Source organism: Cyphomyrmex costatus, unplaced genomic scaffold (assembly GCF_001594065.2).
Source record: "Cyphomyrmex costatus isolate MS0001 unplaced genomic scaffold, Ccosl1.0 scaffold193, whole genome shotgun sequence".
In the NCBI taxonomy this organism is placed as follows: domain Eukaryota; kingdom Metazoa; phylum Arthropoda; class Insecta; order Hymenoptera; family Formicidae; genus Cyphomyrmex; species Cyphomyrmex costatus.
In genome coordinates this window covers 4,603,803-4,630,310 of record NW_017275965.1, presented here as the reverse complement: position 1 = coordinate 4,630,310, position 26,508 = coordinate 4,603,803, and the positions used below count along the sequence as shown (strand labels likewise).

Here is a 26,508-nt window from a genome sequence, read left to right as displayed (position 1 = left end):
AATAAAAGAAAATAAAATAAAAAGGACAGCCACGACGATCGCGTACGTATGTACGTACGTATGTCGTATGTGGGTGCGCTATGGGGCGAGGAGAACACTCGGGGGTGAGAACGCCTGCGCCGGCTGGAGTGCACCCTATATAAGAGGCAACACATTCTGAAGAGCGATACTCACATTTGGAAGTCCGCGTCGCGACGGAGAGGCTGATTGTCACCTCCGAGAAGATGATGGGATTCACCAAAAGTTATCTCGTGAGCTTATTCCTCTACATTTCCATTGTCAACGAGATCCGTCAGCCTGTGGTGAGTAGTTCCTCGCTAATTTGCCTTTCCTTCTTCCCGCGATGCAAATAATTGTATTTGCATACTCTGTAGCACCGAACTTGAAAACATAAAATTATTCTTTGTTTTATTTAAAAATTGAATAGATGATTTAAAATAATTTGGATATATTAAAGAATTTGTTGAAGTATCGATTGTAAGAATATTGGAAATTGCAATACAGAAATATGTGCTTAGATTTGTCGTTCTTTTTTAGTTATGTATAGTTCTTGAGTTATTTTCCTTCAAAAGAATATTTAGCTAAAGTTTTCAATATTTGTTACAAAGAATAACATAAAGATAAATGTTCATAATATTTCTTTAATCCTGGCATAGGTAAAACGGAATTTACGTAAAGATAATTAATAAACATTTTGATAATAATCTATTTTCTTAATTTTGTGACTCTTAAAATTTATGTTTAAATCATATTTTCTTGATAAAATTTATTATGAATATTATTTCGATTCTTATAATAAAGCTATTTTATGGGACACGGTTACGGAGTTTGTATAAAAAATTGTATATTATCCTATGTTGTTCACATTATTGATTCCGGAATATAGTGAAACATTTAAATTCATTTAAAGAGATTTAATATTTAAATTCATATTTAGGAGAGAGATATTTTGAATTTACATATATTACATATATTGTATTTTGCGTTAAAATTTTTGGAGCAACGTGATGCGATTGTTTGTTTCAGTCAAGTCGGAAAAGTTGAACAATAAAATATTACGTGAAAATCGACCGAGAAATGTTTAACACCATTAAGCGGAGTAGGCCATATTCGATAGTCGAAGTGACTTCTTGATATTTAATATTTTTCACATAAATTTTACTATTTTCGCAATTGAAGCAATAATATGTTTCAATTGGAAATTGTAAATAATGAAGCTTAGTGGTGCGGAACATTTAATTTAATCAATGTGCATTTTCTTTTACTGAACTGACCTTTCGGCCGAGTTTGATGAAATAAGCCAGTGATTACTTTGAGCGAATAACGTGTTTATAACGTACTTGGATAAAGGAATGTTTGGCATGTACTTGGAGTATGCACCTGCAAAATTTCAATTTCGCGTCACCTTATCGCGGTCTTATAATATCCAAGTTTTGAGAATTTCCATAACGATTAATTCCACAACGATTAAATCCTTGCTATCAAAATTCGCGCGAGCGAGAACAATCTTGTCGTAAAATATTTAAAATATATTGCGATTTTTTTAGAAAAAAAAATATCTTGAAAAGAATTAAAAATATATTATAGATAAGAATATTGAGAGTGCGATTTGTGCTTGTTTGACTGGAACGCAGATAAAATCCGTTGCTTAATTTTATGGAACATAAATTATGAAGCCTGTAGAAACATTATATCATTATTTACATAAACTCCGTGATGCAAATAAAAAATCTTATCTCTCAGCTTCTTAAGGAGAGCTGTAAAGCTCTTTAGAATAATAAGAGACGTAACGAATAACGATCGCTCTTTTACGTATCGAGCGTTTTATAAAACATTTTTTACCTCTTTTGTCACTCACGTTTCCAATGATATCTGATATTTTATCAAATTTTTACACGCAGTCAGCTGTATTGTTATAGCCGACATTTTCCGTATATAAAGTTTACGAACCGGATAGCGAGACAAGCGCGTATGTACCATATATAATATATCGTTTACAACAAACGGTAATCGAAAGGAAGAACAAGGGAAAGCGAGCACGCCCATTTCTCTTTGTGCATCCCAAATATCGCGGATAGAATCTCGAATAATACCGAATTTCGATTCCTCGGGATAATGCTTGTACTTTTTATGACAATCCATGAAATATAATCGGGGAACGTTCTCGTTTGAATATAGAAAATTCGAAGATGCACCGTCGGGAGCGAGCTGACATTCAGCACAGTTGTCCTGCAGCCGTTAATGCTTTTAAAGAGCTTTGCATATCCCACAAAGAGAATCAGTTGATCGAGCGGATTACAACTTGGAATATATGTCATATATGCCGCGTATATTTAAAATCCACCAAAATCCGTAAAAATTACGGATCTATCGATCGCGGTTGTGAAACGGACTTCGTTTATTAGTTCTCCGATCCCTCGCAATTGGTTTTAAAGCATCAGAGCCACTTCGAAAACAAAATTTTTTTTCAGAGAGAGCTTTTTTCATATATTCGAACGTATTGTATTCGCTCGCTTAAACAATTTTAAAAGCTATGTGTGTAGCATTTTTACTTAAATACTTGAAAGTAAATTACATTTTTTAAATAACGAGAAATTTACACTGACTAATAATTTTTTAAATAATAATTTTTGTGACAGAATATCTATGGAATATATCTTAAGATATAAAGTACTCTTTGTGTCCTTATTTTAAATTTTGCTTTTTTTTATAATGATGAATGACAATTTAATTTGCTAACAACTTTACGACAGATTACTCGATTTTATCTTATCAGATAAACTATCAGATAAAGTATCAGAAAAGTCTTTCTAGATTAATTCTTCGATCCTTTGTGTATGCTTGGCTCTATACTTGTATTTTAATTACGTCAGATTACGTGCGATCAAACAGATTCCATTAGTTTTTTTACGTATAGAGAGGAGAGAGAAGGGAGGAGAAGAGAGAAGAAAGAAAGTACTTGTAATTCTTCTTCGATCACGCACGATGCGTAACTAGGGAAAGACCAGAACCCCTTGAAAAATCCCTGTTAGAAATGGATCAATGATCAAAGGAAATATTTACTACTGGTATTAATATAAATGTCTAAATCTTGATATCAGAATGTAGTTCCAATTTAACGAAAGAATTATAGTTTGATCCCCCGAGAAATTGGAAAAAAGTTTATTTTTGCCGTTTCATATTAAATATTTTTATAATTGTAATTTTGATTTTAAAATTGAATTTATTGGTTTTTAGATTAATCTGTATTTAGATTAATCTGTAATTCCATAAATTTTAATAATTTTTGAATGTATAGAGTAGGAACAAATTATTTTATTATTATTGCAGCAGATTGTTCATATATATTTTACCAAACAGAACGGTGAACCGCAAGACGAGGTTTGGCTGTTAAACCAAGTTCTATATGACTGAACTTTCTTAATATCAGATTGTAAATTTGTATAGGGAACGGAGAGTAAGGAGACTCCTGCTTACTGAAAATCCTCAACTTCGTAAGCCGTTTGCCAAACTCTTCCTTTTCATTTTCATTTCTAAAAGTGGAATCTTGCCTCTGTTTATCCTCTTTGTAAATATGTTCTTCGTCACGAATCTCTTTAGAAATCTGCGTTTCGTCTTATCATTCATCTAGCATCAAAGTTTGTATTAAACGAAATATATATATATACCTACATCTTATTCATACAGATGGATAAAAATAAAAAATAAATATACAAATGTATTCTGCCGTTTATGCTATCGTCGAAGAATATCGCACTCATTTATTTATGGGTATTAATTTTTACGATTACAAATTTAAAAATATATTTTTTATTTAACGTTTCTAATTATATAATTTTATCTTGTCAGTATTTACGATGTTAAATTAAATTGATGTCGTTAAAAAGTAATTGATCTCTTTTTGTTGAACAAATTGTTTTTCTGACAAGCATTGATAGCAAAATTAAATTGCGTTTCCTCGTACGGAGGATATAAAAAAAAGCGCTTTTACAGGGAGATTTTACTTCCACCCATTTCGTGTGACCGGCATCAATAGACGTTACGTCACGAAAATGTCACGTAAGAAAAGATCCAAAGGTTTTATCAATCCTAAAGATACGGGGAGTCAAACCTGTTGCCTTCTTTATTCAAGGCGGTGGGAGGAATGGGAAAACGTCTTTAATGATTCATTGCACAAAGCGCTTTTTATTGATCTATCAAAGCACGGAACGCGTGCTCTTGAAAGAGACTACTATGCTTGATATTTCCGACGTAGAATTCAATTAATTCCCTAAAAGTGATCACTTTTGTTGTGCGTTGCACTGGTTTATCATAAACAAAGTACTCGCAAAATCAAATCTAATTGTTTCCCGCGAGATATTATATCTCATACATAATATTGTACCCCGCATATCTCATACATAATATCCGCTTTGTAATAATCTTTTGTGTTGTATTTAGAATGAAATTAAATCGGTGTATATGATTTGATTTAAAGGTACGTCTCATTTAAAATATAGTTTATTGGAATTAATTTGCTTTTGTGAAGCGGCAAAGTCCGTCTCGCTAAAGACCGACTGACACTACGAGTATAAATTTATGAGATATTACAAGATATCTCGAACGAGCCGACTACGGCGAAACATGTATGATGTAGCTGCGTACATTGTGGTGATATAAATAGCAGTGGGCGTTCTTAATCGACGAAAACAAAAGGCCAGCGGCTTTCACCGTGATGTTATATGCACTATAGAAATTGGTCGGAGTGAAGGTGTTTCGTACGTGCATACAGAGATGCGTTCGTGTGTAAATTACATTGTTAGGAAGTGGCGCGGTCTTCTTGAAAGGACTCTTTCGGAAAGATGCGAATTATTACTCACGATATATAACTCGTGTATTATACAAAAAGAATAATATTATCTCTTATTTATGATCTAACTTTAAAATTAAATACACTTGCTCCAAATAGGACGTGAAGAGAACTGGTACCGTGGGGACATACATCGAATGTTATAAATCGAATAGCACAAACTATGAATGTTCGAATTAAATAAGTAAAGAAAGGCCAAATCAAGGGTAGAGCTTGGCACCTAATAACATTTATACGTAAATTTAAACCTTTAAGCAAGTAGATGGAATACTCATAACACTCTAAAAAAAATTTGTATTTATTAATACTATCAAAATACCATTACTGTTAAAAGAATGACTACTTTTGCAAGCATTTCAACAAATAACACGTAACTACTTTATACTATACATGTATTTTATATAATTTACCGTTTTTAATTTTGTATTATTTAAAATTTTTGTTAACATTGAGGATGACCCGATCGGTGTCGAAACGTTTGTTATTTACAATATCATGTTTATAATTTTTAAAATATAACTTTTTTGTTTTTTATATTTTCTGCTCGTTTTTTTACCCTTGTATTTGTTGAAATTATTTGTATTTATATTTTTTAATAATATGTATGTAGAGTAAAATTTATATTATATTTATAGTATAAATAATGTCAATTAAGTAGCGTAAGTTTATTAATTTTACATATTTTTTTATCTCAAAAGGATATAAGTTTTATAAGAGGAATATATAAAGATAATAAACTTTAAAACTTCTCTCTCTCTCTCTCTCTCTCTCTCTCTCTCTCTCTCTTCTGGATATAATATACATTTTGTTTTTCTTTTCAAAACAAAGTTTTTAAGATAATTACGCTTGGGATGTTGTGGCCAGCTGTCTACTTAAAAGTTAAATATAAATACATCTAGTTATATAAACTGCGTGTCACTTATACTGTCAAATTTAAAACGTAATTATAAACTGAAACTAAAATAATAATTCTAGTTGACATATTTTTGTAATATAAGTTCTTTTCAGAGTGTTTTAAGATCTTTATTATTAAATAGTATTAATTTGCGTTATTCTTTCAGCTTCAATTTATGATTGCGTTTGAAGTCCGACAGCAAATATTATATAAATATTATAAATGTTTGCTTTATGCCTTATTTTTCTTTATTCTCTTATTAATGAAGAATTACTCGAAAGATTAAAGGATATGAGAAATTACTACTGTTACAAGAGCCTCGATAGTACTCCTCCATTACGCCTAAAAAGCACACGCTAAATTAACCATTCAGAGTTAATCTTGTGATCCGTTCGTCTCTTGGAGAAGTTGGGAACACTCGCTTTGTCTAGAATACGTCGCCGTAATATAATTAAAGCCAGTCGATTTGAAGTTCACGGAACAGTTCTGAGAACTTGGATAGCTCTTCATTCCGTTTTGTAACGTTCTCTGCACCCTCGCGGACAAGAATCTTTCGTGGCGCGATAGTCCGTGTCGTTCCACTCGAAGTAGTCAAAGACAGCTGTAGTCAGACCAAGCGTAACTATTTACTGCCGTATCAGAAATACTTCTCAAGAGTATTATTTCTTGATCTTATTGTTATCTTTATTATCGTATTCAAACTTAAAATATCTCTAATCTGAAAATAAATTCTATTCGTCAGAAATAATTCTTAAAATGTGAATTTTCTTAGAGATTATTTGAGCATATTTAAGATACAGATTTTTCTTTCTCTAACATATATTTTGTACATTGTTTACAGAATTAAATGGGTCAAGTTTTATTACGTAGTGAGTTTAAGATAATTTTTACACGTAGTGAGAACAATATTTTATCAGTTTTGAATTATGTAATTTTTTTTCGAAGCGCGTCTTAAATATTTATGAGCAAGGATTCAGGAACGAAGAGCAGTTTGTTTGTAGGACGTGTCTGATCATTTTATCGTCCGTTGAATTCTGCCGTAATCAGTGCGAAGGTCTTCTTCATGGCATCTGCAAGTCTTATATCTTCGATCAGTAATTTCCCTTCTACGCGGTCGTGACGAAAGCAAACGAGAGCGCGGTGACTATGCAAATCGAATTTAGATTGTTCGCATTGCACGCGGCGCTTTCTAAATTTATTGGACTTCGCGCGCTCGACATCTTGAGTTTTCGTTCTGCGATACGAACGATTCTTTGAATAAAAATTTATCTTTTCAATAAATGTCCATCGTGCGAGAACAGATGTCTGTGCGAAATGCGAAGAAACGACGAATAGGTATACCACTGTACGAATAATTACATTCGTGCCTGTTCAGATTAATCCTCAGAAAGTTTGATTTGCGCGACGCGAAGCATTAATCACATGTATCCGCGGCACTTGTTATCAACTAACGCACCCCTGTGTTGCGGTGCGTCGTGATTTATCGTCGCTGTTAGCAGCATCGCCCGCATGACGAATAGCAAACTATCCGATTAATCTGATAAAAGATATGCACATCTTTTTCCGAAATGTATATGTATTTAATTGTACGGGATATCCAAGTTTGCGCGCGAGCGAACTCATTCGACATGATTATTGATATTCCCCGTGAACGTGCCGACAATATGGAACGCAACGGTGACGCTCGTCGCTCCGACTGCTCCGATTACGTCGACGCGATCTTTAAATTGCAAACATCCCGTGTTAGGATAAGAGCACACGATAGACAAAAGTCGGCCGACAGTCGTATCGTTTATATTTTATCGAATATTTCATAAATACAGTCTTGGCTAAAAATATTTACCATGCATCTTCTTACAGAAAGAATAATCTTGTTGAGATACTAAAAATTTAGGTACACACACATCCAAATCTATAGAAATAATTTTATTGAACCATCAAAATAATTACGTATAGAAATCTTAAGTATGATGAGTAATGCAGAAAAAAGTTTTAACATTCTAGCAAACAGTTTGAATATCCTATAATTAAGTATTTTGATAGTCTAACAAAATTATTTTTAGATCTGTAATTAACTATTAGATATATTATATATTCCAAAAAATCGTTTTTTTCTATTATTAATTATTATTTAATGTTTAACTCAAACATTGATTTATGGCATTTGCTGATAATTGTCCTTTGTTTTAAAAATCCTTTAAATTTAGATATATGATGCTGGTAAATTAATAGTAAACACAGGTAAAAGAGAGAGAGAGAGAGAGAGAGAAATAATGAAAAAAAAATATTTTTTATTAAAGCAGTAAATAATATATTCTAAATATCTTGCTCACAAATATTTAAGACGCACTTTAAAATATCATCTACGTAATTCACAGAATTGATAAAATGTTTTTTGATTTTCTCTTTGTATATAATTTTTTCTACGTATAAACTTGACTGAAGAAAACAATCAAAATTGTATCGTATCTATGCGTGCGGTTATATATATTATATTACTATATTTTTATAAAATCATAAACGATAGTCGATCGATACTTTGTCTATCTGCTCCTTGGATGATGTGGTACAAAGAAGTATGATCGTTAAGTTGAGGTAGAAACTGGTTAAAAGTAATGTTTCCATTTGAAACAAATTGTTGCTTCAATTATGATACTTACACATATCTTTTCTATTATATTAAATATAGCTTTGGACAAATAATATGCTACAAGCTTTATATATGAGCTTAATTGACGCGGATTTAAGTAAAACATTAGTTTATGAAAATTTTGCAATAGTTTATACATGATCGAGTGTATGACAGTTCAAAAAGAATGGTGAGCAACGTTTTTACTTTGTGTGTGCTGACCAGATAGAATACAAAATCATAATAAAATCAAAATGACATCAAGAAGAAGTTATTTTAAGAAAAATCATAATGATGTCACTCGATACACTTTTAACGATGCTTTATCTTATTATGATTTTGTGATTTAGCAGGGTTTTGCCCTTAATTACGCAGATGTGGAATTTACGCGCACGATCGAATTATCTACAGATTTGTCATTGTTCTACGTGCATCTGACGACGTGTTCGACGTCGTACGTCTCGTCACGTAAATTGGATACAAGCATCTTACATGCAACGTATGGCAAACTTTAAATTGAAGATTAAAGTTGTCGAGCGTAATAAACGGTTTAAGTGATTAAAGGAGGTCTGCGCGCGTGATTAAGCTTGCGGATACTGGATGGCTCGTCGATCATAATTCCAATCATAATTCTTCATATTGATCGCGCATTTCGTCATGAGATTGTAATAATTCTCTCGTCTTTATTTGAAAGAAGCATGCCTTTCGCGAAAGGCAATGCTTAATGTCGTTTACAGATGTGCTCCCGCGCGTTCTCCGTTGTGTCAGAAGTTCCTGGGTTACGAGAAAGTAATGTAACACGATTCTTTTGACGTTGTCACGCGTGTTATTTGAACCGCCGCTATGCTGCTCCGACTTAATTGAAAAGCGATAGTGAATTTAAAGATCGGTGTATTTTATATTTTACTAGTGCAATAAAAATTGACGATAGTATTCAACAATTTAATACTACGAGCGATTGTCATACTATCTAAATTCTTTAAAGCACAGTCTCACTCTTCAAGATTGAAAATTCTGTCATTCTTTTTCAAGAGTGGCAGAATTTTCACACATATTCTTTACGTTAAGAAGTCACTCTAAAAAATTTAGAGGGTACTTTTAACTCTAATTGATATTCGCAAGTCTACTCAATAATTTACACACATAACTTAAAATTAATTTTTTTTTTCATTTGGAAGATCAAATTCCAAAGAAATAAGATTATGTAAGGTCAAAATTATGTGAGGTCATGAAAAACGGTTGTTATAAATCATTTTTACAATGTATTTTTAGAACGTAATCGGAAAAATGTCTGGGTTCACTAAACCCGCAAATACCAATTAAGTTCAACACTAGCTAAAGTGATATTTTCCGCAACAGATTCTTTATTTTAAAACATTTATTAGCATTTATTATTGAATTAACGATTGATGTAATTTGTGATTTTATTACCACTTTTAGTTTATGATTCCAAGTCCGACAAATCAAATTGATAGTGCAATTTATAGAATTGAATGATATATTTAGAAATTTGCATATTGAATATTATTAAGCGCTCTAATTCTAAGATTCGCTTCAACCGAAAATAAAACTCTTTCTATTATTTGATTTATTTTCGTCGGTCTTTCACTTATAACTACGAATACTATAATTAGATTAAAGAATATAATATTCCCTATTCTATTTCTTTATACGCTAATGCTTTTTCTGCTTCTATTGTGAATCTTATGAAGGGTCGCTTGCTATATTTCTGTATCCATCTGAATACATTTCTAATTTAGTTCGCGAATCTTACATCACACATCGTTATCCTCCTTAATCAGATTAGAGTTCGCACCGTTAAAAGGAGGCTTATCTGCACGAATAGAGCTCGAATGGCACGTCTAAATGAATGTCTTGTATTTTAGAAATTTCGTAATTTAGATCGGAAGAGCTTTCGTGTCATAGTTAATTAACGCTTGGTCGAAGATTCCTGAAATAGTATTTGAACTGAATTAATACTTCGGTAACTTTTATAATCTTTATTTTTACGTTCACGCGAATTTCGTTACTGTCATTCTATTTCTATCCTTTATTTATAGGTTGAAGGATATAAATGTCACGGCTTGTTTTATCTTAGAGAGTCAATTTTATTAGTTGTTCTCGGTACATTTTTGGTGATATTCATAAATATCGATTACCCTGATTGATGAATATAACTATCTTCAGAATGAAAAGAACCAAGTCATGTGATCATCGATACATCAACCACACAGTGTATAAAGGGGATCACTTGTGTGATCCCCTTTTTTCCGGTAGTCCGTTTAGGTGCAAAAGTCGTAAACGAAAAATCGATGAGAGATGATAACATCATTTAGATGGCCCACATCGTTACCATCTCCTTTCATTAAGTTTACCCAGTCGCATTAAATATTTTTTGAGCGATCTATCACCGAGAGGACCCTCTGCCGTACAATCTGTGTTATTTCTAAGAAAACGGTGCCTACACGCCGTCTCGTTAATCACATCTGTTCGCAGAAAACGAGGCAGCTCCGAACTTCGTACGTCCATGCGTGGGACGATACGGAGGAGTCATTGATAGAGCGAGATCTCTTTTATAATCGCAGTTACGTCATGAGAAAGTGACGTGACATGTATATCATGGCGTATTCTTCGAATAAAGAACACTGGCAGATCAGAGGTGGCATTATGTGAAATAAATTAGCGTATACATTTGTGGAGGGTACTTTTACTGTTTCAAATAAAAATAGATTAAAACGTGAAATAGAATCGAGACAGATTATAGTTTCCGGTAACAAGAAGTGATTGTTAAACAAGTGTTACAAAAATAAGTATTAAAATGGATTGCGGTGTCAGGCTAAAGTACCGACATGTGCGCATATATTGCAACACGTGATTAGGACAGCCTAGGTCGACGAAAATTTGAATACTTAGACAAGTTTTGCTAAAGTAATTAGCGTATACGTTTGTGAAGGAGACTTTGCCATTTCGAATGAAACTGTTGTATTTACTGTTGTATTATAATTTATAAAATTATGGCCTTTGCTTGTATATTTTATATACATATAAATTTTCATTGAATATTGCCATTAATTTGCAATAATTTCTATACTGTTAAATTTATAATGTCAAATTCTACTTAATTTGAATTACTTTTAATCATTCCTATAAGTCACTATTGTTTCCATTCAATATGTCATTATAATTTAACTAAAACAATACAGTTAAATAAAATTTAACTAAAAAAATGTATTAAATTTGATTCATATTTAGTTTGCTAAGTGCATAATGTTCATATAAACGTTATTTATTTTGAATCATAGAAATGAAATAATTTACATTTTGATACACACATGGAAGTTAAATAACAAATGTTATTTTTCCTTTGATACATTTGTTATTTAATTTGGGTACTATTTTTCCTTTGATATCTGACTGAAGTATAATATGCACTGAAAAAATAATAAAACGCTAAATTGAATCGAGACGGATTATGATTTTCGATAACGAGACGCAGTTAATGAACAAGTGTTATAAAAATAATAAGCGACATAAATACATGAATCGCATCAGACTGAAGTGTGAACATGTTCGAATACGATTAAAACAGCCTATTTGAATACGCATAAATCTAAATACGCACACAAGTTTTGATAATGCGATTATCTCAACTAGCTACAGTTAATGCATAAGATCGAGTAATCTTCATCTAATGCAGCGGTATATATATTATCACGAATGTTATTGTAAAGTAGCTTCGCATTAATTTTCCTCCAGTGCATTTTCTGCACTCTAAGCTTTCAGACAAACAGTTATAATCCGGCTTAAATATGTCAAAGTTATCATAATGTAGTATATCCTTCTGTATATTTTCTAGAGATAATTTGTAAATGCGTAAAAATTGTATTTTATATTCAGATTAGTATTCCAGTGAAAGTTATTAATTAAAAACTTATTAATATATAATAAGTTTTTAATTAATAACTTTAGCAACAAGGTTTTACGAAGAGCGACTTTATTATAAAAGGGTTTTATTGTGTCATTTTAAAAAACGTTACATAACGAAGCTTAAAACATTTCTCGTGAAACATCTCTCGAGTTATGTATGTATAATTGCATATTTAATTTAACATTCCTTGAATGTGCATTATATGTATAATAATTAACATTTTTTTATTTTAAACAAAACTTGATTTAATGTATAGCAAAATATTAATAAATGATTACGCATATATCTCTGAAAAAAAATGTGAAGAAGAAAAAGTGGAAGAAAGAGAGATAAAAAAATTTTGTAATTTTTTCTTTATTCTCTTCACAGCTGGTTTTATTAAATAAAAATATATTCGCAAAAAACATTGATGATATTTTATGAAGCATACGTTGAAGGATGCAAAGAAAAAACACATCTAGCTTTTTGGCAGAAAGAAGAGGTTTTTGCCTGTACTTCAAATACGATTTGCAGGGCAAGTGCGAATGCATGTAACATCGGTCAACAATGGTGAAAACTTTTTGAAAGTCCCAGCGCACTGATATTGTCGAGCTTCCAAAGTCTCTCCTCATACCTGCTTATGTGCACGACGATCTTCAGGATTAGTCATTCTCATGCAAAACTGTAAAGTTTTTATTTGTCGAAAGCACGTAACTGCAGTTTAACACGTAAGTGGCCCTACTGGTGGGACTTACAGGGCGCAGTTAATCGCCTGTAAAAAAAAAAGCAATGTCAAGAGAATACAAATGCGTTCTTCAAGCCACATAAAAGAACGTATCAGTAACGTGGCGCATATTGAATGTGGCATCGACAGATCGGAAAACGCTTTGTCACTTGCCATTGCGCTTCGTTCAAGTACACTTCGCTTGTGTGTTTACAATTTTTTGTCTAATTTACAATTTGCTGTGGTAGTCAGTAAAATGTTCTTATTAAAGATACAATTTTAAATAAAAAATCTGCTTGTATGCAAAATGATATGACCAAGCAATCTTTGGACAAATATATTATCTATAATCGTACGAATATAATAAATTTATTATATCGCTCCATTTTAAGTTCTAATTGTACTTACAATATACACTTCAAAGTTATTAAACAATGTTACACGTAATGTGTTTGAAGATTTATTCTTCTGTGATCAATGAAAGAAGATTGTTAATAATTTATTATAATAATCAATAATATTTTTTGCATTATTTGAAATAAGTAGAAGAATTTTATTAACCAGATTAAACAAATCTACGTATTTCAGTTGAAAACAATAACTTTTAGAATGTATGAGTCCGTCAGATTCTCGATACTCTCTATGGAATTCGTACGCATCAAAAACTAAATTTTATGAAACGTTTACTTTGCCGGTAAACTAACTCAAATGCGATGTTATACGGAATAGAGCAGATAGTAAGAGGGAATGGGAAAATTCAGAAGCATCTGTTCAAAAGACTGAGAGATGCGGGCGATTGAATATTTTTACAACCAAATTCCGTACAAGACAGCAAGAATTTACATTGCTTCATTCCGTAAGGATCGTCCTTTTCAATTTACCCAAGTATTCAATATTACTCCTCATGATCTCACACAGATCAGGTGAATTTTATCTCCCAAAAACTATAGAAAGCTTGATAACAGCGCTCTTCACTGAAGATACATTGCAGGGGCAATTCAATAGAAATATTAAATTGGTTAAATTGGTTCACTCGAAAGAATCGGTAAATTGAGTTTCTTGTAATAAAATACTGTAAAGTCACTTTTAAAAAAGAATTCGTATAAAAAAATCTTGATTAATTAAATGTTAATTTGCAATTATTCTGGTAAATCTGTATCAATTTTAAACTACAAATAACTATATATACTTTCGGAGATGTAAAATTAATATTTGCGATTAAAAATGTTTCGGATAAGTGATCATGAGGTCCGTACATGTAATATTATGTCATCTGGAATTGTGACATTCCGTTGGCTATTTATATATAATATTTTTTGAGGATTTATGTTATATGTATGTAGCATTCATATAGTCAAATAATAAGATGTTTCGCATATTTTATAAAAAACGCTAACTTTTAATTCAGCTGTTAGCTCGGATCTGACTTTATCATTTTATCACAAATGTTGCCGAAACAAAAGCAGAATTTTGAATAAATTATTCATTAAGGCATTTAATACTTTGGTATTTGGTATGATATAATTAGCGAAACGTGGATTTTCATTACAGGATAGTTCATGGTAGTTCCCTAGGAATTCAATTTAGTTCTACTAGCCAAGGACTACGATTTAACATGCATCAAAGAGATAGAAGGGTTTAATGAAACATGGGCCGTGATCACCAATAACACTTTCACGCGTACAAGACTTATATCCTGTGACCTTTCGCGAAGCCACAATCTCCGGAAATGAGCTAATAATTAAATATTTACTTCATTAACGTTACAAGATGGAATTTTCGTATTATTTGATTAAGCCAAATAATTTGCGAGAGATTTACAAAAATTATATTATAAGCTTTAATAATCTGCATAAATGAAGCTTATTTGATTTAAGATAATATATAATAAATTGTGTATATTTTGGTTATATATTTTATTATCAAAAAATGCGATTATATAAAGGTTACATTAAAAATTTCGTTGATTTTGTTAAAGAGGATGTGAATAACTGGTGATAAACGAGATTAAATTACTGTAGTTGCACAGCCAAATTTCCGCAAATATGCGTGTGTTTCTCATGCTACGCAAATTTGCGCACATTTCTCATTCGCAGAAGCAAGATTGTACAATATGAAACGCAGCAGGTGCTGCGTAGTGTTCCATATAAACATCTATTGCAAACATCTATTAGAATTCTTACAGTCTATCTTTATAAAATCGAGTTGTGAAGAATGGATTTTCTTATCTCTTAATGATTCTTGTAACAAACTTCATAGATCTTCTCTTGAATGTAAAAATTCTCTTTATCTCTTACAAGTTTATGTGCGAACTTCTTTAACAGTACAGTAAGTTATTGCCTAGTTCGACCAAATCACACAAACGTTTCAAATATTATAAAGTTTATCTGACATTTCAAAGTTTATTTGACATTTGAATCTATTATTACGGAGAGGTTCCTTTTAAAATTTATTTCGTTCAGTAATTTGATATTTTATATTTCAAAAATTCCGAATAAGAAAGCATCACGCAGCGCAGAAAAACTGTTTCAATTTTCATGAATAGTGAAGTTTATTTAAATTCAACATCCACGTTATAAAATGTGTAAAATGTAGACTACAGTGTCACACGGTCCTCTGGCCGCAGACGTATGTTGTAATTGTAGCTATCATATGCAGAGCTTGACGTCAAGCGCATCACCGAAATTGGGTTTGAAGCATCACTAATCTACCGCCGTAATAACGTTAATTACGTTATCGGGCGGTGACAAATATTTCTTGATGTACTAAAATCATTGTTTACGCTTGTATTCTATTTGTATTAATTTCAACATCAATCAACCTCCCGATTTCGAGTCTTGACAATTTTATCAAATTTTGTCGTATAAACTGTTTTTATTGAAATGTGTTCGGTTTCTTTGATATTTGTTATTATTTTTCTAATTCTGTTAATAACGCGCACGCTTTAAAATATAGTTTCTTTACGGCGATGTCAAATATCACATTTTGACGGTAGAAAAGCATGTTCAAATGCGGCATCGCTTACGCTTTCATGTTCAAAGGATATTACCAAATACCCACAAAAGCATACGATCACAGTTAATATCAACGACATCTGACTGAAATTTGCGAACCGTTTACGCGAAGCAGTATAATATTGCGAAGGTACTTTGAGTTCATTGGAATTGGTATAAATCTGGAAATAATGTAAGTTGACGCTAAATTAGAACATCATGTTAATACCTACGACATTGTTTAATCTACATTATGGATAAAAGTAGTTTGATAAGTATAGTAAAATAAATTATCGTAATTAAACAGAGTGTATATAAAATGTTATACCATTTAGTTTATATGAGGAGCAGACTTTCGAAATGCGTTTTGTTAAAAATTTATAATTTTCGAAAAAAGAATGAAAGAGAAAGAAACATGGAAAATATGCAATTTACAGAAAAAATAATAAATAACTTGCCAATCAGTAAAATGTTAAACAAATGCACTGTGCCATCTCTAACTCGAAAAATAAAATATTGGACAAAATACATTTTGGAAATCTGCTCTTCATATATTATAAGACACATAATTATTTTTAATTAAATTAATATGAAACTGATATATATAAAGTTTATTAACGCTTTTAAAATTCTGAAAATTGAATAATTAAATGGTATTATATTTTGTATATCATTCTGTGTATATTATAATTTTTTGTGTTTTTTCCATTGCAGAATAATATAAAGATACGCTGGAATATTATATAAAATTTAAATTCTTTTGTAAAATACGCAATATATTGAATTTAAATTTTTCTATAAAAGACGCAAGTATACATTATTCTCAAATCTATATATATTGACACCTAGGTTGAAAGATACGAATTTTATAGAATGCAATAAAAAATTTATTGCCATTGCAAAGCCTACATAAACTCTGATAGCGATTGATACCGCACAAAGTTCCAACGGTAGAACGGTAGACGTCAAACGCTACGTGTTTTCAGCACTTCGCGGACCGTGCAGCGATATTCCCTTCATTACCATTTTCGCTCCGCGTATTTCCCGTAAACTACGGTGTAATATATCCACGATCACATAAACGGCATGTCGCGGCCGCCGCGAGATTTAATTCATCCCTGACATAGGAGCGATCATTTAATTATAGCGCAGCTGGCACGTATTTCGCATATTATGCATCAGATTAATTCCAGCGTATATCGTATCTCGTCGAATTTTCATAAATCCACGTGGGCACGAATCATAGTATTGATGATATCGTACTGCCGGCGTTATGTTCACCCTGAAAAATTAGTGTCAAAACGTGACGACCGCCTTGCACGAGCCATGTGCACGTGACTTGGATTCACGACAATCGATTAAAATGAGATTTAATAGGATTATATAAATGCTCGGTTACCTTGAGCGCTGTGGAAATAATGGGGGATTGAAATGAAGTGGAATGCCGGAAACATCGAGCAGATCGTGCCGGTATTTTATTTTTCATAATAAATTCTATGAGCTTTGTTATTAGGTTGCTTTTATAAACTTCGCCTGTGATTTACTCTATTAATTTGGTAATTAATTTTTCCGTAGTACAAACATGTTTTTTTTATGATTTTCCACATTAATTGATAATCATATAATTAAAATTCGTAACAATAAAATTTACTGAAAAAATTAAATAAAGAGCATGCATTTCACAATATATTGTATCATTACATAACAACTTATGAATACGTATACATATAAGTTTATGCTAGTATTATATGTATATATATATATATATATATATACGATCTTTATATTTGTATTAATCAGCAAAGGCAGAGATAAAATAATTGTTAAGCTATTGTTTTTTTTCAAACGAGAGAAGTATCCGGTAAAATAAACCTAAATAACGTCACAACTGTCACTCTGTTTGTCAAAATACGTAGCAGTTGAAGGATAATACAAAAACGATATCGTTCTGTCAGCGAGAGGGTAAATCACTTGGAAATCTATCGGCGTCAAATAAAATATGAAAGCATATCGGACTCTCCCTGCATTTTATTGTCTTTTTTTCTAGGCAGTTCAGTTCGTGAAATTCAACTAAACATCTATTTGCGCGATATTACATATTCTCTGGAGTACATTCATGTGTGATATTAGACTTCGTCGTTTTAAAAGCATTATATATGCGCAGAGAATTTAATAAAATTGCATAATGAGGATCGACAAATTTAACAATACCAGAGACGAATGTTCTAGTTTATCAGATATTTCAATTTCCGCATGCTTCTTGCATTACTTTTATTATTGGAGTTTATTGGAATGTAATTATACAGCATGTAACGTCGATAATATTTTATGTATCAATATCGTATATGGTGTAGGATTATATAAATAAATGTACGTAGAGAAAAAGCACAGTGGAATTATGTAGACAATTATACAAAAGTTTTATTTCTCTGAATTTTTTAGAGTGGAATCTCTTACTCTAAAAAAATGAAGATTATGTTACTTTTTAACAGTGAGATTTTCCTCAAAAGAATTTAAATGTGTTAATATCACAATTAATAAACTAAATATTTTAGAGTTTTAGTGTAATTAAAAATAGTTTATTTAATATAACTATATACATATAATCATATTAATTATATAAGTATATAATATTATATATATACCTATATAATTTAATATAATTATATATATAAATGCTACATTCTACATAATATATTAATATAAAATTTGTACAGCTGTCACCAACAATATATATGTAGTTACTATTTTTTCTGATGAGTGCAATGTGTGTATATCAGATAATAAAGGATTATTGAAGAATACGAATACAAGTGCTAGATTCTTTTGTGCAAAAAGTAGTATGCGAAGAGGACCTATTGATCCGTAACTGATCACGTTTCGCTCCAGGTGACATGCCAAGACGAAGAAGGCAGTCAATGCATACCAAAGAAGATCTTTCTGGCGTTGCTGCGTTTACCGGAAGTCAGTTCGAATCTGGCGGCGTATTCGAGAACAGTGAGAATAATTCAGGAGGCGAAAAACCATAACGACATGGCTCATCTGAAGGCTCTCAGTTCCGAGGATAATGATGACGCTGAGATCTGCATACCTAGTGATGTCTACTTGGAGCTCCTCAGGGATCCTGCATTTCGTGGACATCTCAACATCATGACGCGCACTCACAAGTTACCTGAATTTCCGGCACGTCTTCTGGATGACAGCGAGATGATTGATTCGCGGGACTTGATTCCTGAATCGGAAAAACGTAGTCTCGCTACCTTGGCCAAAAACGACGATCTACCAGTCATTGTAGATCATCAGGAGCGCGAGGAAAATGGCGATGACGACGAGAAAAGGAGCGTCAGTATACCTAGGTATGTTTTATTTAAGATTTTTCCGATTTCTAAATTCTCAATAATTCTAAACAGGAAATGTTTAAAATTTCTACGCAAAGAAAATGACGCAATAAAAATATTGCATTTTAATGATCTTTTGACTCTTGTTGTGAATAAATACTATTTAATAACTTTAAAATAATTTTATATTAACTTTGTTATTAAAAAGATTACCGTGTCACATTTATTCAATCATCTGAATTAATTAATTTGTCGAATTAAGCGATAATGTAGATGAGCTGGTGCGCGCGTTAATGGACAACGAGTACGGTCGACGAACACCCAGGATCTATGATTACCAAATTGAACTGGACCCTGAAGTGATCGACTATCCGTTAGAGAAACGTAACATCGGCTCCTTGGCGCGAGACTTCGCATTACCTACTGGCAGACGTCACATCGGCTCGGTGCTTCGCGATTACAGTACGCTAAGCGGCAAGAGGAACATCGGTTCTTTGGCCAGGCAGAGCATGCTGCCTATAAGCGGCAAAAGAAACGTCGCTTCTCTGGCGAGAGATTTCATGCTGCCTCAGACTGGTAAGAGAAACGTCGCTGCGTTAGCCAGGGATTCCTCTCTGCCCTACGGTAAGCGATATCTCGGTTCGTTGGTCCGAAACGGCGGTTATCCGGTCCGTGGATACGACGAGGGCAAGCGCAACATTGCCTCGTTGGCCAGAAACGCTGATTGGCCCAGTTTTATGAAACGAGGCGGCACTGCGGGTGCAGGCAGAATGATTGTCCGAGTGCTCAACCGTCACGGGAGATCCTTGAACGATCACGAGACACACAATGAGCCATTGGACCTGCAGCAGCTTATCAGACAAGACCACAACAACGAGAATGATGCCAAAGCGAACGTTGCCGACGTTCCTGCCTGGCCCACACCCTTCAGCATCTCCGAGGAACTGGAAGACAGCAGGGCGAAGAACAGATCAAACAGGAGGATGGACGCAGCGACTTCACAAACGAGGCACAAACGGCAGATTGACTTTTCTGATGAGTATCCGCTACCTGTTGTGCAGAACACCAACATGCTTGATTACGAGGACATGATCGAGGCACTCGCCGATCATTATCCGAACGCGGAGAAGAGGTTCATGGGTGAGTAAAATTGGAGCGCTCGATATTTTGGTTGGTATTCATCTGAGGTTTGATCTCCAGTGAGCGTAAAATGAATACCCACAGAATTCATTTTACATTTATAATATGCATGACACGCGACACTTCGGGCGTTATTGTAATTTATGACAATTCCTTGTTAATCTTAAACCTGATTTTATATTTATAACGCGAATGAAAGACTATGAAATGTCATAGCGCTACCGCGAATTTATCGCGCTTCCATTTTACGTGAGTAAAATTCAATATCGTATTTTCTTTCTTTTTGTTGATCAATATTTAAGCTCGCCGATTGGACCGTCAGCTAGAATAATCCGCATTAATCGTGGGATTACAATTGAATCGAATTTTTTTTCTTTTGCACCCACGCATTCATGGCGCATCATCGTTCATTCATCCACAAAATTCCACAATAGCGTAGGGAAAAAGCTACATCGAACAAATCGACAACGTTTCTTGTCAACCATAAACTCTGTCGAGAACAGGTTCCTCGCCGGAGATGCCGGCCGACTCGGGCTACACTGAAGTATTGCAACCAAGTAAGAGACATATCGGAGCCCTCGCACGCCTCGGCTGGCTCCCGTCGTTCCGTGCACCACGATTCTCTCGGTCACCGCGATATCTGGTCGAAAGGTCAGGCCATTAGGCAGCCGCTCTCTATCTCTCTATCTCTCTTTGTTTCGCCGTGTCCTCTTCTCCTACCTCGGTGTGATATGTCAACCGTTTCGCCAGTACCTGTACTCAAGTAGAGCTCTACCTACAGACTGAGAAAATATGTCATATCTATATGTGTGTGCCAGTACCAACAGATTTATCAACCACGTCACGTCACGTCACGTCAATGATTACCCACCAAATACCAACAACCACCTACCACCATCTACAAATCACCACGTACAAAATAAAACGTTCTCCAATTGTGTCTTCTTCTTCTACTACCACGATACCACCTCGGGACTCATCACGGTAGTTGGATGTACAATGTCTCGATGTAGTGTCTCGCTGTTAAAGACTACATATTAGATTATTAGAACGCTGGTAGTTGATCTATGTTAGAATCGGTGTTATAGTTTGCCACGTTGATTCAATGTTAGTAATTCTAGTTAATAATTTTTAGTGTTTCTTATCGAATGGTTTCCAACATTAATTAAGTTTTAGCCTTCTAAAAATATATTTAATTATTAAAAATACATATTATTAAAAAACGTTTAATTATTCAATATTCGAAAAATCCCGAACAATAAAGAACGTAAAAAAGGGAGATTTATTTAAAATTTCAGTCTCTCTTTATATTTATAGCCTTCGAATTATTATTGAACTCAATTGTTGGGAACCATGAGTGCCGTGATGTGGCATTTTTCTAGATTATGTTCGAAAGTGCAGTGTTATATCGGAATGATTTTTGTATTGTTTCATTTTTATTTTAATGACTCGTGCGACATCACTGTAATTTTTCAGCAAAAATGGTAACTCGTGTAATTGATAGACAGGATTACAAACTATTGCTGAAGTACTTGTGTATATTATATTGGTGTATATTACATTGGTGTTAGATGTTCAATATGTTGAACGTTCCTGCGCTACCGGAGTCTTTCTGGAATCACCGAGTTGGTTATATTGGGAAAAACGTCAATAATTATTTTACTAATATTTGTTTATGCTGTACATATATTGTTATTTATTCTTCTCTACACTAATCAAATTTTTTCTGTAAAGTAAAGCATCTTTAGAGAAAAAAATTTGAAATTTTTATAAATAATTAACAGCTGGTGCATGAATGAATTTCTGTTTTTTAACAAATTTTCTGCCGTCGTTTTCATCAAATAAGTATCCGTGCTGTTAACAGCGCGTGCTATCGATTAGTTACGTGTTTAGAATTGATTCAATTGTATGTGGTTGTCAAATGAGCGGCGTTTTGCGAGACATAACGAGGGTGCAAATGAATTTCAGGGAGGATCCCGCAGATGGGTCCTCGTCCAACTACACCCCCCACGCGTCGGCTAAGACTCGGTCGCTAAGACCGTTCCTTCCGAAAACCCGCTATCTGCAGTCCCTGCACCGCCTGCACGGAGATTGTCGACATGGCTTCAAGAGGTTCCTGTTACCGGACATCGATAACTTCCTGCGGACGTCGACCTCTAGCATCGTGTCCCATTCCATGTAAAAACCCTCGCCTTGCCTCTCTGCTCGTCCAAGGCAATACCGTACAAATTACGTTATATATCGGACTCACATGTTTTACTCTGCGAACCGTAGAGGAAACGAATGTAAATATTCGGATCTTGTGTCTGACGTTCTTCCTTACTGGCCATTGATCATCCCTTGTCAACGGTAGATATCTACGAATATATGTCTCTACCATTAATGATTTCTCAAATAATAATCTATCAGCGAATAATAAAAATAAATAATATCAAAAAGTTGCTAAAAAAAAAAGATTTAAAAAAAAGTTTATCAAAATTAGAAACGGTAAGGGAAGTGAGGAAGTCCGTCACGTAATTTAATCAGCGACTAATCAACAAACTCATTGAGAAGAATAGATCTTATCGCAAGATCCGTCAATGGACAATAAGCTTACTGCTTGCCGACAATAATAATTTCACGTAATCCTAATAATTGACGCCTTAAATGTGCCGTCTGTTTCGAACAGATTTTAAATTGTTATGCAAAAAAAGCAAATTTTTCTCGCTCAAAAATAAAGTATAGATTTTTCTCCGCAGTTACAAGTATCTGGATGTTATGTAAAGGACTTTGTCATCGATAGTCTCTAAATTTACGAATTTCTGTAAGCACGTACGTTTTCTCTTAATATTTGTATCTCGATGCTTCTTCTAATCAATGTATAGCAGATGTATCTGCCAATTTTTGTAATTCGTGTATTTTCCGAAGCAAGGCGAGAAATATCCTTGATCGACGGAATAACAATAATATTTATATAACAACGATCGATCAGCTCACGATTTACGATTTGGCATTGGTCTCTGATCAATATTATTAATAAAATACTTTTAATCGATATTATTAATAAAATACTATGTTCATCGAGCAATACCTCGCGATTCTTTCTTTTCTCATTGCATTGTTTGCGACGATACGAACAAACGAAGAGGGAACGAGAGACCAATTTAGCTGTTATTTTAACGATAAATCATCACGAGGTCGAAATATTTTATTCCTTGGCCACAATTTCCCATTTAAACGAGTGCAGTCGCGGGAGAGGCTATATGTTACTTTGATGATTATTATTTAGCTCGGACTTCATCGATAAATCATGCGAGATCGAAATATTTTACACGGCGGCCGTGGCAAAATGTAAGATCGTAAAAAAAGAATATAAAAAATTCGCGTGTGTCATTTCGATTATATTGCTTGATGAAAACGTAAATTGTCATCGAAGTATTAAAAAAAATGGTAGTTATACTCTAAATTTCTTGCAGTGGAATTATCAAATCACTGTCTTAGAGTGAAATTTCATTGCAAGAAATTTAGAGTGTACTCGCAAAAAGAGTAACTTATCTGTAATTACAACATCGATGACCACTAGTTAATAGCAAAAGAGACTTTCCGTTATTCTTCAGATATTTCTCACCATGTTACGATCAGTATTTTTCCTCGTCGTGTGATTTTAGGTAGTTGTGATGTTAAGAGTCAGATGCAACGAATACATATTCATTATATTTGTTAATTGCTTAAAAACGTATTTGCTTAAAGCATGCCAAGTGTAACTGTTGCTTTATTGGAGGAATAAAGCAATTTCTAGTTCTTTTCATACAATTTTAAAAAGTGGAAAAGAATTTATGAAAAATATGAAGTTAATTACATGCTCTTTTATCTTTTATGAAATTAAATCATCAAACTTACAGTCTGTATACATCTGACCTAACAATTTCCATTTTTACAAATGGCACTATTATATGAAGATCTTTTTTATGATGAATTTAATTAATTAAGAACGTTGCACTCTCGCAGAAGCGTTCGAAGACTTTAAATTAGGAAAACAAGAAAAGTGGCAGGCATTTTTCATGTAACGAACTGAAATATATATAGTACCACTTTGCAGTGCCATCTTCGTTCCTCGTCTATGAATATTGTCTCGTAATTTTCGTTATTTTCTGAAGTCCTATAATTACCATGAGACTACCGATCGATCGCACGTACGCGTGCAAGATCGACGAAGCCAGGAAATAATCTCCGTGAACGTAGTAACATGTATGATATAAATGTCATATTAGTGCTCAGCATGGTGCTCAGAGAGCTTGCGAGCTCGATGGCGATAACGCAAATTCAGTTTCATCCTAATCTCCACATTGTATCTCATTTAAATATTGTTAGAAACGTCGTTGTGTAACATATATGTGGTATTACACGTATACAATCGAAATACGCTCGATGTCGCGGCATCATCGGTCTATCATTGCTGTGGATGACATATAAGTCTCTGTCGAGTTCTCTTTAACTTTACGACTTAAAGTACTATGTGTTTGTCTAGACAATAATGGATAACCGAAGTGACAATAAAACGATAATAATATTGAAGTAATAAACTAAAATTTCATTCTATAAATGAAAACTTTTCCCTTGTTCTCAAGCTTTATTGCTAAATTATATCGTTAAATGCTCTCTAAAATAAAGAATGTATAATTTGTGTCTAAGTAAGGAAAAAGAGAGAAAATGTCAATATGTAGCAAATAAGAGTTATTTTATTGTGAACTTTATGATTTGATGAATTATAAGTATTCCATTTTTTGCATATGATCTTATTTTGAAATGACAACTCTTAATATAATAAAATAAATAATTGCAATAATATTATTTGTAAAGTGTTATAGTATTATTTTAATGGGAAACACTATTGATTTCATTTTCTACTGGTATTAATACAACAAATTATGTAATAAATTGATATCAGACTTTATTTTTTTATTATATCTTAAAACTTCGGGAAAGGGAATAATATACTATATAGGACTACATATAGATAGATAAAAAATTTATATATCTGTATGTATAGAATATAAAATAATCTATATGTAAAAATTGTAATAATTTATAGTAATTTATTTATACATCTGTTTTTACATTTACTTTTTACATTTATACACAGAATATAATAATTATATACTAGTATATACAGAATGTAATAATTATACTATTATAAACAGAATATATTATAATTATATACTAATATATAATTATATAATTATAATTACATAAAATAGTATTAATAATATATTATTAATATATATTAACATGTTAATTATATATTAATATATTATAATATATTATTAATATATTAATTTATATGTGGCAATCCTAGATAGAATATAGCGCAGCTATTTTTATGCCGAAGATTCTGGGTTTAAAACATAAAAATTTGATTTGATTGCTATTTTCCGGAAGCTGCCGTTTAAAACTGTGACTCCTATTGTAGTATGTATATATTAGTAGACATACGCATTGATCCCTTAAATTAGAGGTTAAACATTAGGCTAACAACCTAATTCCGGAAAAATCACTATTCCGAAACCTCATCTTCAAAAGAGAGTCCAATTTGGACTGTAGTATTACTATATGGATGTTTCATAAATAACGTCCATTAATTATATAATGCTATTTCTGATAAAAAAAACTGAATCGAAAAGTCTTCTATCATTTTACAGTTTTTGCAATATTTTTTTGTTACCCGATGAGTAAAATTGACGCATAAGATAACTTTAAGATACCTTTTAAGAGTTCATTTAGAAATATTTTTTAAATATTTCATAAAAAACATTGAAAGTCTTAAAATTGTCGTATGCATCTCGATTTTATCCATTTATTCGGCAATTTTTAGAAATTAATATCCCGTTAACTATTAGGAAAATTACAAAATGGTAGAGAACTTTTTGATTCAATTTTTCATCAGAAATAGCACTATATGATTAGTGGGCGTTATTTAAGAAACACCTTATATATATATACGATATACACACATACATTATTTATATATGTACATATATAATCTCTCGTATAATA

At 32.6% G+C, this 26,508-nt stretch overlaps 1 protein-coding gene across 1 annotated transcript; it reads left to right on the top strand.

Moving 5' to 3' along the window:
- Positions 1 to 224: 224 nt before the first annotated feature.
- On the top strand, positions 225 to 23,235 carry Nplp1 (Neuropeptide-like precursor 1). The gene is made up of 5 exons (XM_018538384.1): positions 225 to 302; positions 18,887 to 19,353; positions 19,598 to 20,475; positions 20,979 to 21,126; positions 22,444 to 23,235. Exons 1-5 carry the CDS (start codon positions 225 to 227, stop codon positions 22,655 to 22,657), a joined length of 1,785 nt encoding a protein of 594 aa, XP_018393886.1. The 3' UTR covers positions 22,658 to 23,235.
- The last annotated feature ends 3,273 nt before the right edge of the window (positions 23,236 to 26,508 follow it).